The sequence below is a fragment of the Lactuca saligna genome, chromosome 1 (assembly GCF_052625555.1).
Source record: "Lactuca saligna cultivar CGN05327 chromosome 1, ASM5262555v1, whole genome shotgun sequence".
NCBI lineage: Eukaryota > Viridiplantae > Streptophyta > Magnoliopsida > Asterales > Asteraceae > Lactuca > Lactuca saligna.
The window spans coordinates 63,468,958-63,482,790 of NC_136417.1; the positions used below are offsets into that span (position 1 = coordinate 63,468,958).

The 13,833-nt window shown below is 31.5% G+C and overlaps 2 protein-coding genes across 2 annotated transcripts; one reads left to right on the forward strand and one right to left on the reverse strand.

The window, feature by feature from the left end:
- Nucleotides 1-5,655: 5,655 nt before the first annotated feature.
- Nucleotides 5,656-6,449, forward strand: LOC145038106 (protein RALF-like 24). The gene has a single exon (XM_078986694.1). It carries the CDS (start codon nt 5,748-5,750, stop codon nt 6,111-6,113), a length of 366 nt encoding a protein of 121 aa, XP_078842820.1. The 5' UTR covers nt 5,656-5,747; the 3' UTR covers nt 6,114-6,449.
- A 4,664-nt stretch (nt 6,450-11,113) lies between these two features.
- LOC145007300 (uncharacterized) lies at nt 11,114-13,833 on the reverse strand. Its single transcript, XM_078966263.1, has 5 exons — nt 13,823-13,833; nt 13,548-13,731; nt 12,560-13,118; nt 11,264-12,455; nt 11,114-11,153 (listed from the first exon to the last, which is right to left on the reverse strand). Exons 1-5 carry the CDS (start codon nt 13,831-13,833, stop codon nt 11,114-11,116), a joined length of 1,986 nt encoding a protein of 661 aa, XP_078822389.1.

A 13,833-nucleotide genomic window follows, 5' to 3' on the forward strand; every position in this document is an offset into this window, starting at 1 on the left:
CACTTTTTAAAGTTCTATATAAAAATTTAGTTTTTATATGCGATTCAATTTTAATACTCGGTATTAAGTTTGATTGAATTTGAACCTTTTATATCTTTAATAAAACTTCATTTTATTACTTATATATTTGGAGTTTGTATAAGTTATAGAAATCACCATTTTAAAACTTATATGTGAGTATTTCAAAATTTGATGTTATTAACGTTTTTATAAAAGCGGATTTTATTTTAAAACTATAACTTGTTACATCTTACATCCACATTATAAATTTTAAAAACCAAACTCCGTGTTATGTTTATCTTGTCCAAAAATATTTTAGCATGTGAAAAACTAATTTATCAACCACACATAATAATTGCATAAAATAAACAACACAAATATGCATAAAAATAAATGTGCATAAACATAACCAATTAATATCATTTTTTTGTGAGCCAACACAAAAAAATATCAAGTCCATTCCTAAAGGGACATATTAAGGGACCAAAAAAATCTTCTTGTGATATTGTTGAAGAATCTCTCACTTGAAAAAACACCCCTTGCTTGCAAAAGATTGGAAAAACTTCGTTAAAACAACATTACAACAATATACAACACTTTTCCAAAAAAGTTGCATTAGGTCCAACAACTCCAAGGGAAGTTGTCAACAACAACCTCTTTTACAACAAATTGCTGAAAAGGTTGTCTTTGTCCCTACACACCTCAAATCCTCGAAAATTGTCTTCTTGTCTTCAAAAAATGGCTCCAACTTTATTTCTTGTTACATTTGTGTACAAATAAATTATTTCTAACAATTAATCGATTATTTACAAAAATAAACCAAGAAAACAAACCTATTTAATTTATTACATACCATATGAATAAATAAATTATTACAACCATTTTAATAACAAAAACAAGAAACACAACAAACACAATGGTTTTAGCTAGTTTATGCACATCATACATATCTACATACACATGAAACAACCTTTCTTTAAATGATAAAAGATGCATGAAACTTTTTTCACATAAAAATAATAACAATTATAATGTTGTCATAGAAAATATGTATGAACTTGTTTTTATACAAAACCAAGTTATCCATATTCTCCAAAAACTAAGATTTCCAAAAATCAAAAAATCTAACCAAACTTGCAAGGTGGGTCTTGATACCAATTGTTGAATCAAAAACCAAGTTATACCCACCAAGGATCCTCTTGCAAATTGTAGAAAGATTTAAACACGACCAAAGAAGAAGATAAATAAATTACAACCTTTGTAGTTCTTTGGATCCTCTTGGGAGGCTTGGAAGTTGATGAAGAATGATGTTTAGAGACACCCACCTCTCTCTCTCTCTCTCTCTCTATCTCAATTTTCAATCTTCCCAATTATGGATTTGGCATCAAGATCCCGTTCACACAACCCTGGAGAACCTCCAGTTCCATCACATCCTAGAGTTGAGCTACCCAAACCCACTGTCGTTTTGTGGTTGTTCACTAAAACAACCTTGGGGAAACATACAAGGAGAACGGTGGCTCTGTATCAGATGAAACCGCTAACGAAACATCAACGTCCTTTTGCTTCTGAATATACTCAAATCCGATGCAAGTACACTCTTCTGTTTTTCCTCTCAAATCATTTGCTGGAGTAGTCACTGAAAAACCCAAAAATTCTTCAGATCAGGATTTAATGCGCAGCTGAAGAAAAGTCAAGTCCAAACCAATCTTCAATGGTGATGTGATAAGAACATGGCTTCAGTTAAATGGTGTGTTCAGGCCCCAGATTGTGGATTCCACTCTAAAACCTGCAACTACTTCCAGTGATTTTTTTTTCTCTTTCTTTGAAGATCTTTATATGGAGCAAAATTGAATCTCATGAACTCCCCCCCCCCCCACCTGAAGATTGTTGTGATCGCTGCTGCCTTTCATCGTCCATTTCTTCTTCGTTACCTGGCTTAAACCCACCACCGAAGTGGGTGTTCCCCCAGAGAAAACATCGGAGGCGGCAACCCGCTTTTGATTTCCCACCTTCGCACCTTCCTTCCGAGACAGAAGAAGCGCAGGAGTTGCTTAAGCAGCCATAGTTGCTTTCGTTACTCCCCAACTACAAACCAATAAGGCACTGGAGGTGCTCTTCTTCTTAACGGGTCTTCCACCACCGAGCCTTCCCTATCACTGCCTCGTTCGTGATTATCCTTCTCGATCAGATGAAAACCAAAGACCGGAGGTCCCTTTTCATGTCGTCGGTAGCATAAGCTACCCTAGTTCTCCTATTTCCTTTCTCGACAGATGAATCATTGGAGGCGATTGATTAAAATAAATTGTTTTAGGGTTCTGATTCAGAATGAAAAAACAAATTAAAAGGAGAGAGAGAGAGAGAGAGAGAGAGATAATTTTATTTTTTTTTAATTAGTTAAATAAATAAATAAGTATTTAGATTTTAAAAAAAAATGAAAATTAAATAACCCAAGGGTATTACAGTCATTTCACTATTCAGATGGACTAAAAACGCAATGAAGCTGGCTCAAAATGACCACGAAGCCAAAAAAATTGGAGGTTTGGAATAAAACCCCAAAAAAATGCATACTAAAGGGACCATTTTTGCAATTTTGTCTAAAAAAATAGAAAGTTTGTGAATTTTATAAACTCTTTTATAAAATATAAACATTAACTATTTTGTAAAAGACAAAAAAAAAGTCTTTATAGTCCAAAACGTTGTACATGACTTAATAAATCATGTTTATATATATATATATATATATATATATATATATATATATATATATATATATATATATATATATAATGTTATTTGCTTTTCATGAAATAAGTAATTTCCAATTAATTATAAGCGTTTATTAAATATTTATTAAAATCAATTTTTAATAAATAGTCAACCGTATCAAGTTGTTGTTAATGTGACTCATTAGTATCATATGTTAATTAGAAATATCACTTTAATATGATTGTTGAGCCAACTGAGTACCAATAGACTGGATAACAAAATTAATAATCCAAGTAATGATCTTGGAGTTATTGGTATCCCATGAATCCAGTAAGGTTGCATACTTCGCATCCTTGTTATTTGTTGGTTTGCCCTTGTTACCTTTCACAATACCCCACATATTCTTCCCTCGCAAGAAATTAGTCATAACATAACTCTAGTAGGAATAGTTCTTTCCATCGAGTTGTGTACTAATTGACTAAAGAGAATCATCTTGTATCATATTGCCAGATACAGTAAACCAAAACCAACACATAGAAAATGAAACCAGATAGCAGCAAAGCAAAACTCCAACAATAATCACCAAAACCACCAAACAAAACGAAACCCTCAAAATCGATGAAAACGAACAAATCAAATCAAACAGAATACAAAAACGAGCAAGAAAACCATACCAAAAATTGTAAAATTATTCCCAAGTGAGTTGTTTGAGTTTCTTTAGATTCGGAAAAATAAAATGAAGAATTAACGTTACGGGGTCACCAGGGCTCAATTTCTTCGTCATCGAATTATGTATCATCATAACATGTTAAAAACTTGAACTCTTCAACAAGTTTGTAGTGTGCAAGTACGTTTATATCATAACCAACATCTTTAATTTTTACTGTTAGTTTTCTAATTCATCATCATCATAAAGCAGGAACAATGTAAGCAACTTCTTTACCTTTATACCTAACATTCCCCACTTGTACAGACACCCGATAAGCCAACATCATAGGTAATGAGTTACATACTTTGTTACTCCCGAAATCAGACTACTAATTATCACCATAATAGTTTTCCCATATATATTGATCTACACAACTTTCCACATAATGATTAATAACACAAAATTGTATTGTTTTAGGACGCATACATACAAAGTATATGATATTATGTCGTCAATATTCTGCATAACTATGTTTAATCTGAGACATTTAAAAGACATACATATTCTGCATAACTATGTTTAATCTGAGACATTTAAAAGACAGACATATATGATTAGTATTTAAGTTGGACTTGGAATCCACCTAGTTAATCAACCCACCAACGTTGATATCATTGGTAAAATTGACAACAAAACATGTGTGATCTGAAGTAATATAATGCATAGAGTGGTCTATTTGCTATTATAGTCCTCCACTACAAACAAGTATTCTGAAATACTTATTACATGAACCTGTACTCAATTATATAAATGAAGATTTGGAACTCTAAACAAATTTAGAATGCATAAAGAAGTAAACAAATGAATAAGAACTCTGAACTCATCATTTAGACTTTTTTTTTTCTCCAGTCCAGAATATTACTCTGAAACTTCGTACATTCCGGTAAGGGTGAGCATTTGGACATGTGGACCGGACCGGATTGGACCGTTTTTTTTTTACCCCCGACCAGTTCTCGAATCTAGGATTTGAGCAAAACCGGTCCGGTCCGGCCGGTTCAGGGTAAAATCAGGTTTTGGACCAACTTATTTAATATATATATATATATATATATATATATATATATATATATATATATATATATATATATATATTCTGTGAAATTCTTTAAACAAGCATATCTCATTTGTTTTAAGTCGGATTGACATGCAATATTTTTTAACGCGTAATTTAGAGTTTGTAGATACTTTTAGACTATAATTTTGTTGTTTTTGATGTTATATTCAACAATTTACAATCATTCAAAGATGAGATATCAAAGCTGAAATATTTCTGCTTTTCAGCAAGAAATTTAAATTTTTGTATTATGTGAAATTCTTTAAACAATTACATCTCATTCGTTTTAAGTCGGATTAACATACGGTTTTATCTAACGTATAATTTAAAGTTTGTAGATGATTTTAAACTATAAATTTATTGTTTTGGTGTTATATTCGATGAGTTACAATTCTTCTAAGACGAGATATCAAAACAAAAATATTTTAGCTATTCAGCAAAAAATTTAAACTTTTTTGTATTTTGTAAAATTCTAATTTGTTTTAAGTTGAATTGACATGTGGTTTTTTCCCACATGTAATTTAGAATTTGTAAAAGAGTTTAGACTATAATTTTATTGTTTTTTGTGGTTATATTCAATCAGTTACAATCCTTCAAACAAATGATATAAAATATAAACAATCAAAATTTGACCGGTCCAAAGAGCACAAGAAATGAGAACATGTTCATTTTTACAAGTTGTGCCGTATCAAACCTAAAAAAGTATTCAGTTTAACGAATTGTAACATATCAAACCCAACGACATATTCGTTTTAATGAATCGTATCAAACCCAAAAACGCATTTTAACAAGTTATACCGTATGCATGTAAAGTTGTATCAGTTCAAATTGGTCCAAAAATCAAAAAACCCTGAGCTTGGACTCGGTAAGTCTCTTCCTATCTAATCAATAGGACACAATATTTTCCGAAAAAGATCGGCCCAAATACTCACCCCTTCATTGCCATTCTAGAATATACATGATTCTTATACTTTTACTTCAAATTTAACCAACTCCGGTTGCAATTAATCTGAAATGTCTTTTCCAAACAAAATAACTAATTTTCAAATAAGAAAAAAAAAAACGTTACCTTGTTCCCAAACTTTCATGTATAAACAAATGCTTTACTTAAAATAAAGTAGAAGTTGATTTTACAAGGGACCCACTACTGGGTGGTCTTTTCTTCCTGGTAGGTGAGAGACTACGACATTCATACTCTTTCATTAATTGTGATCAAAATCCTCCTTAGATTTTCACTCTAAAAACCCCAAATTGCAAAAATCATCTCAAAACCCTCAAATGAAGTCCCCCCTTCTACTCTTCCTCTTCATCTTCTTACATTGCCACTTCCAGATTTCATCCGGGGTTTCAAGTTTAAACCCTAATTTTCTAACAAACAATGAATTCGATCCAATGGTGAAACGGGTTTGTAGTGGGACGATTGGCGGGTGTTCAGAAGATGAAATGATGGAATCTGAGATCAGTAGGAGGATCTTGTTAATGGAGAAAAAGTACATAAGCTATGAGACTTTAAAGAGGGATCTTGTACCTTGTGGTACACCTGGAGCTTCGTACTACAATTGTAAGGGCAAAGGGGTCGCTAACCCTTATAATAGAGGCTGTGAAATCATCACAAGATGTGCTAGAGATGCTATAAACACATAATCTTGAGGGGTACAAATGGTAAAGTTTTAATCTTTCTTTTGGTTCTATTTGGGGGTATCCATGTTTCTTGGATTCTTGATTTATGTTGGTTTACTTTAACTTAGAGATCATTCATGTTGTTGTTACAATGTTACTTTCCAATAATCAAATGCAAGATAATTTGGTTCTTAAGGTGTATGTATGTATTGTATGTACTGTTTTGTGACCCTAAAACGATGGTGGATAGGGGAGGCAGGGGCACTTTTGTCATTTGGCATTACCTCACAGAATGATCCACTGTCAAGATCTTTATGAGACATGATCACATGATTTATAATGTCAATTTTGGTTTTTGAAGATTTGTGTTGTTTCCAAATAGAAGTGTTTTAAGAACCCTATTTGATGGATCGAAAAAAAAAAAAGGAATTATTTACAAGATTGTAAATTATTCAAACCTGTATTTTAAAAATGGCAATCAATGTTTTAAAACCCGGGTTTTTAGTTGACCCGGTGTGATGACCGGTTCACGGTTCAACCGGTTGAACCGCCGGTCAACCCGGTTTATGATCTTTTTCTATTTCTATATATTTTTACTTTCATGCATAATGCATAAACATATAAAACCAATAATTTGATGTCTACAAAGTTTAAACATTGAAAAACATTGAAGAATCCGCAAACGGTTTGTTGTTTAGGCGCTCACTACTTGTATCCAACTATCCAAGGTTTATTAAAACGGGTCAATCCGGTTTAACCGGTTCAACATAAGCGGTCGAACCGCGGTTTAGGGGAAACCCGGCCGATTCGATCCGGTTCGTATTTTTACAAAAAACCGGTCTCAATTGACCCGCCTTTTATCCCGGGTCACGGTCCAACCGGTTGAACCGGCCGGGTCGACCCGGGTTTTAAAACATTGATGGCAATAAGATTGGATTCGTTTAATCGGGTGATTGTATTTGTACCAATTCATTCAAACAAATACCTTAGGCTAATCATCATAATTTCAAAAAAATCACAATAAGGTATCATTTATGCATCAAGATTCAAGATTGATATCAATTATATTTGGATTTGTATACATAAATACACTTGACATCACATATGTTCATAGCATTCTATTTATCTAAGAAAAGAAAAGAATAAGATTCAATATTAAAATATGTAACCACATATTTGGCAACTATGTAACAAATATATATATTTGAAAAAAAAAATGTAAATACTTTCATCGTCATTGCATTTGTAATTTGTCTACAAAATCTTTTTAAAACTATTTTAGAATTAGAATAAATCATGCACATTGATATCATAAATTTGTCGAAATACAAAATAATTAAATAATAAAATTAAAACTATCCACAAGAAGATCATTAAAAAAGGAACCACATTGGTTAATTAAATTATATTTTTGTAAAGAAACCATATAAATTATAGCTGCTTTTGTTATGTTTTGGTGAATAGTGTATTGGGATACAACAAAAAGTGGCCATGTGATACAATATCATTTATGATCACATGAGGCTACAAAGTAGTAGAATTTCTGAAATGGAGTAGAACTCTGGTTCGAGAAGGATGCAATTGGAAAGGTAACATTTAGTGATCCAAAAATGTTAAGATTGTGTTTTTATATAACATTATGCTTTGATGAAATGATGGATTAAATAGGTGGACCTCTTGACAAAGATAAAGAAGCATGTTACTTAAAAGTATAAACAATTTGTATAGAACCACGTTTACTTAAGCACTTATTTAGTCATCAATAGCAACTCCAAGCCCAACTCCAAGTCCAACATCTTTTAAGCCCAATTGTGTATAACAATGAAAATTGTTTAGTGCAACATTGACACAAAATATTAAACCAGCAATATTAAAATAAATAACTAAAGATTAACCAACATTTGAGATTTCCTAGCTTATATATAGTTCTCTATATCCTCCCACAAGCAAGAATATTGCATTAAGAGATTTAGTGAACAAATATGCAACTTAATTTACAACCCACACGCAAGAATATTGCATTAAGAGTTTTAAGTATCTAAGAACTCTAGTAGCTAATCTCAAACGAGATTTTTAGGAGCTTACATGAAATGACTTAATGTTTGAATTGAAAAAGACAAATATATTAATTTCCCAATAAGTTGTTGATAACCAGTAAAGTTATACAATAACTCATCATTATCATCGACACTTTTATTATTAATTATAGTAGATAAATTAAGATGCACATGATGTTTCGTCGAGTTGTACCTTCTTTGCATGAAATTTGCATGTGTAATTCTCGGATTATAGTTGGTAGTCGACAGCACAACTCTTTTATACTTCATAAATTATAATACAACAACATAATAATAATATTCGATAGTTATCTATTAAAATAAATCCATTGTTCGTTAGGTTTCTAAACGACAAAGATAAATTAAATAACACTACTGGGACATCCAGCTTGTAACATCTGATTTTCATTTATGGGGGATAGATACTAGATAACATGTTATTCATGAACATGCACATGTTAAGGTTAGTTTAATTGTAAATCACAAATATGGTACAAGTGGTTAATGCAATACCAAGGGTAAGGTACAACTCATGCTTAAGAGCATGAGTAAAATTCTTGAATATGGAAAGTTTATTAGAAATTGGTTAAATACTTGTGATTAGATTGAAATATCAAAAGAGTCAAATTATGGAATTTTTCATATGGTTGTTATGAACTATATCATGAAGTAAATTAGTAACTAACACCCATCCAAATACCATGTTAAATACCTATACGACCAATGTGGTAATATGAAGAAATGATATGGAATTGTCATAAAAAGGACCACATGTCAAATGGACAATAATATATAGGATTGTATTATGGATGGTGTTGAATTGTCAGAATTATTGTTCATGAACGCTGTAAGAGTCAAATAGGAGGAATAAGGAAAAAGGCAAACATAAGAGCAAAAGGAGTTTTCATAGTTGGGTGACCCACCTAACAAGGTGAGTACATAGTGGTTTTCCCAAGTCCTACCACATGTCATAGTTGTTGAATGTTTATGAATGCTTCATTTATTGAAATGTTAAAAGCTATTTGATGTGAAGAATTTAGAATTTATTTAATTGTCACGCGATATGCGAATCATTGATAATGGACTAGGGGTATGAAATCCCCAATAGAATATGATCATAAATTGAAATTATCTAGACATTTTGAGGCATTGCTAGGATGGAACCTCCAGCCAAGTAGTGGTCTGGTCGAATGTGTATGAGTGGTATAAAGTCCATGTATACTGGAATTAGAGGTATAAAGTCCTCGTATTAGTTGCAGGGGTATGAACCCCCAATGTGTGTTCTAGTTACAACTTATTTTCCATTATCATTATTTGTATGTTGTGTAGATTTGGAACTTACAAATGTGGTACATTAGGGTGTAGTTTTTTATGTGATTTATAGATAGCAAATTTATAGAGTGCTGAAAACAATTGATAATTAATAGGGTACATGATCATATAAAATGGGAGAATTTCATATATACCCTTAATAAACATCAAAATATTATATTTATCCGGCCTAATCTTTAAATATCATATATATATATATATATATATATATATATATATATATATATATATATATATATATATATATATATATATATATATATATATATATCCTTTATAAGATTTCAAAATATCATATTTGCCTAAGTCTTATTTTTTAACATTTTATAATCATTTAAATCATTGTTTTAATCAATTGACTATTATGCCCTTATTATAAGGTTAAGTTAAAAATATCATCTATATCCATCCTAAATATTCAAAATATCATATTTACCCAAATTATACTTTTAATCAACTTTTTATCCTTATTGTTTAAGAAAAAGTATTGAAACAAAATTATTATTTTTCAACCTATACTCTTCTACATGTACGAAACATAATTATTCTTTTAATCAATATTTGCCTTCAGTTTATAAAGATTAAATGAAAAAATTATATATAGTACTTAAAGTATGTATAAAAGGATTGATGGTGCATCCTTGAAATTCCAATTAAGTTGTTGCATTCTAACTTCTGTTTTTCTCTTCTCCATGTTCTTGACTAATTTAATTGCAGCAACAATGTTCCCCATTTACAGAACCCATTAATAGATAATTTTCACACATTCCTCCAATCAATTTTCGTAGACATTCCTCCTCGCTTGGAAAAGCAATTCCCTGTTTTTCAGTTATTATTTTGAGTGATCATTAATTCTTATGTTGGATGAGTTTAAGAAAAATGGTTGTGTCTTACCATGTGTATCGCATCAAGCTTATTAAAGGCAAGACCTGAATTTGATTTTATAATTCCCTAATTAAATCTTCATCGTCCTTAAAACCTAGCCACCTAAGTCACGTTTGAGAGGGAAAAACCCAATTGCATCATAAACCTAGAACACATCTGCAATGGAAGAATCGTCCTCCGCTGCGATCGATCCATTTGTATTTCTCATATTCTAATTCATGTAATCCTAGAAAAAAAAAAAAGTAAGGGTATTATAGGTATTCAAGATTTGTTTTATAATTATAATGATTTTAAATTATGATAAATGATTATAAAAATATTTAAAAATTATTTGGATAAATATAATATTTTGTAATTTATAGAGGGTATATACGATATTTTAAAATTAGATCGAACAAATATGATATTTTAATGTTTATTAAGGGTATATATGAAATTCTCCCATAAAAGAACTTATCATATATATTGATGACAACATACAATGAACAACTAAATTAGCATAATATTACTGTAATTCGAAAATTACAAGCTTTTTAGAACCTTTGGTTAAGTATATAATGATGTCGAAATAACCTTGGTACCACGAGCAAGCGCGGAGGCAGGATTTAAGAATAAGGGGGGCTGATAGCCTTACATCATAATAATATATTAAAATATAATGTTATATCCGAATAAACTAATATGTCTAAAATTTTGAAATAAAAATGACAAAGAATTAAATACTTGTCTCCATTAACCTCAATCTTCAATTCAACTAACTATAAGCATCGACTTATATTCATCCATTAACCTGCGAATATTAAAATAATTAGTTAGAACATATATACATATGGATTATTTTAGAATATTAGAATATATATATATATATATATATATATATATATATATATATATATATACACTTTAAGTTGTGCTCGTCTTTGTTTCATGGAATAGAAATCATCTATAATCTCATCCGTAGGAAATGTATCAGCAATCTCTCTCTCAATGTTAACAAGCAAACAACTTTTAAGAAAATCATCACTCATGGTATTTCGGAGTCGTGTTTTCACAAGTTTCATTGCCGAAAATGCTCTTTCAGATGTCGCGGTAGAAACAGGGAGAGTCAATATAAGACGAATCAGCTTATCAAGCAAGGGATAAGTACTCGACTTTCTTGTTTCATGTAGGCCTCTACACAACTCAGAAATTGTAGAAGAATTTTTCAGTTGTGGGTGATTTTGCACATCTATTTCATAATGTTTTAACTCAAGTTTCAACAAATTCCTTTCGTGCTTCATAAAGTCCATAGGGTAATGTGATGTTGCCAATTTACATATATCCTCAACGTTTAAGGACTTTCTTGGATCTAGCATAACACTGAGACGGAGAAGCTCTGTTGCAGACTCATTAAATCTGGAATTCATCTCTTGCAACTGACTATCAATAGCAGCAATGAATAGTTCAACTCGGTAGTGATGCTCTGTGGTTATATTGTCTTTCTCACGGCGTTGGCGAATTATATATCTATAAGCTTCATTCATGTTAGGGACAGGAATGTTATTTTTCTCACAAAAACAAACCACTTGATCCAATAGAGATTGCCAACCTTCATCTCTCAACTTTTGAATCAATATTTTTGTTGTAGATACCAAGGCCAAAGCATTAACAATATCTATAGATTTTTGTTGTAAGGTTTGGCAAAGCTTGTCAGTTATCCCCATTATTTCTTTCATCATGTGCATAACAATGACAAAATCGAATGATAATGCATGTGTAAGTGCATATGCCACATCATCTCTTTGAGAAGATGTAGAACCTTTTAAAGCAATGTCATTCAATATTGCACAAGATGGACCAAACAATCTTATCAAACTGCATATTGCTTTGAAATGAGAACTCCACCTAGTATCTCCAGGCCTTTGCAGTGTTCGTATTTGATTTGTACATTTTCCACTCTCAAGCTCTCCGACCTCGGTTAAATGAGAAATTTCAGCAATTTGAGCATCTTGCAGTTGATCATTACGTTTGGAAGAAGAAGATATGACATTAACTACAAAATTTAAAGTCTTGAAGAAGTTATGTACCTCAGACACATCTTTCGACGCTGCAACTAGAGCCAATTGCAGTTGATGGGCAAAACAATGTATATAATAAGCATATGGCATTCCTTTAATAATAACGCTTGCAACCCATTCCATTCTCCACGCATGTTACTAGCCCCATCATATCCTTGACCTCGGATATCTTGAACACTAAGTTTATGATAAGATAAAGAACATAATATCTCATTTTTCAAGGTCAATGAAGTTGTATCTTTAACATGAATTAAGTCCAAAAATCTTTCTTTAACATTTCCATCTTGGTCGACAAATCTCACAACAATAGCCATTTGCTCTTTCTTAGATTCATCTTGAGACTCGTCAACTATTAAACAAAACTTTGACATCCCGATTTCATCACGAATTGTTTTTTGTACATTTGTAGCTAAAACACTTAAGATTTCTTTTTGGGTATCTGGTGATGTGTATTTTGCATTTTGAGGAGCATTTTCTAGCACAACATCAGCAACAGTCTTGTTATAAGAAGCAAGGAACTTTATCAATTCAAGAAAATTCCCTTGATTTCTTGAGTTAGGTCGTTCATCATGACCTCTTAAAGCACATCCTTGAAACGTGAGCCATTTAATGGCCTCAATAGAAACTTTAAGGCGTAGTCTATTATCCATAACTTGTTGGGTCGTTTGTTTCTCTATCACATTCTCTATGTGACATAACTGGTTTTTTAAATCTTCATAACATCTAACAGAAAAATTATGTGCTGAGGCTGGAGTTTTACCTTCATGTACGATGAAAGCACAATCTTTGCCACAATTTACCTTTTTCCATCTATTAAACCCCGATACGGTAAATGTATCTGACCCGGCTTTGCCAATAGGTTTTTTATTAAAAAGAAAGCAAGGAAAACAAAATGCTGCATCCTTTTTCTCAGAATATTCTAACCACCAAAAATTCTTGAACCAAGCTTGTTGAAAACTACGCATAGACCCGCTACGACCACTTGGACTGAATGGATACTTTGATTTTTAAAGTTGGTATGGTCCAAGTTTAATGTATAATCGTCTAATCTCATTACGTTGGTTACTTGGATAGCTTAAGATTGAAGGTCGTTCTCCTGGATCACGAATTAAAAAATTTAATTTTACCTCTCCTAAAGCTGACATATCATTTTTTTCTGGTTCAATATTATTGGACTCTTCAATGTTACTATTTCCATCATGTTGTGGGTGTGTATTATGATCATCTTCTTTGGTATTATCAGTAACCGAATGCAATTGTGGATCACGTACATCTTCTATTCGTTTGAAAAAAGAATCGATGGTTCTTTTCCTGCTCATAATATATCCTATAAATTTATAATTGTAATAGACCAAATTAGCAAAACCATATCATGTAACTACTTGTCTGGTTATCTACTTACGATTTACCCAT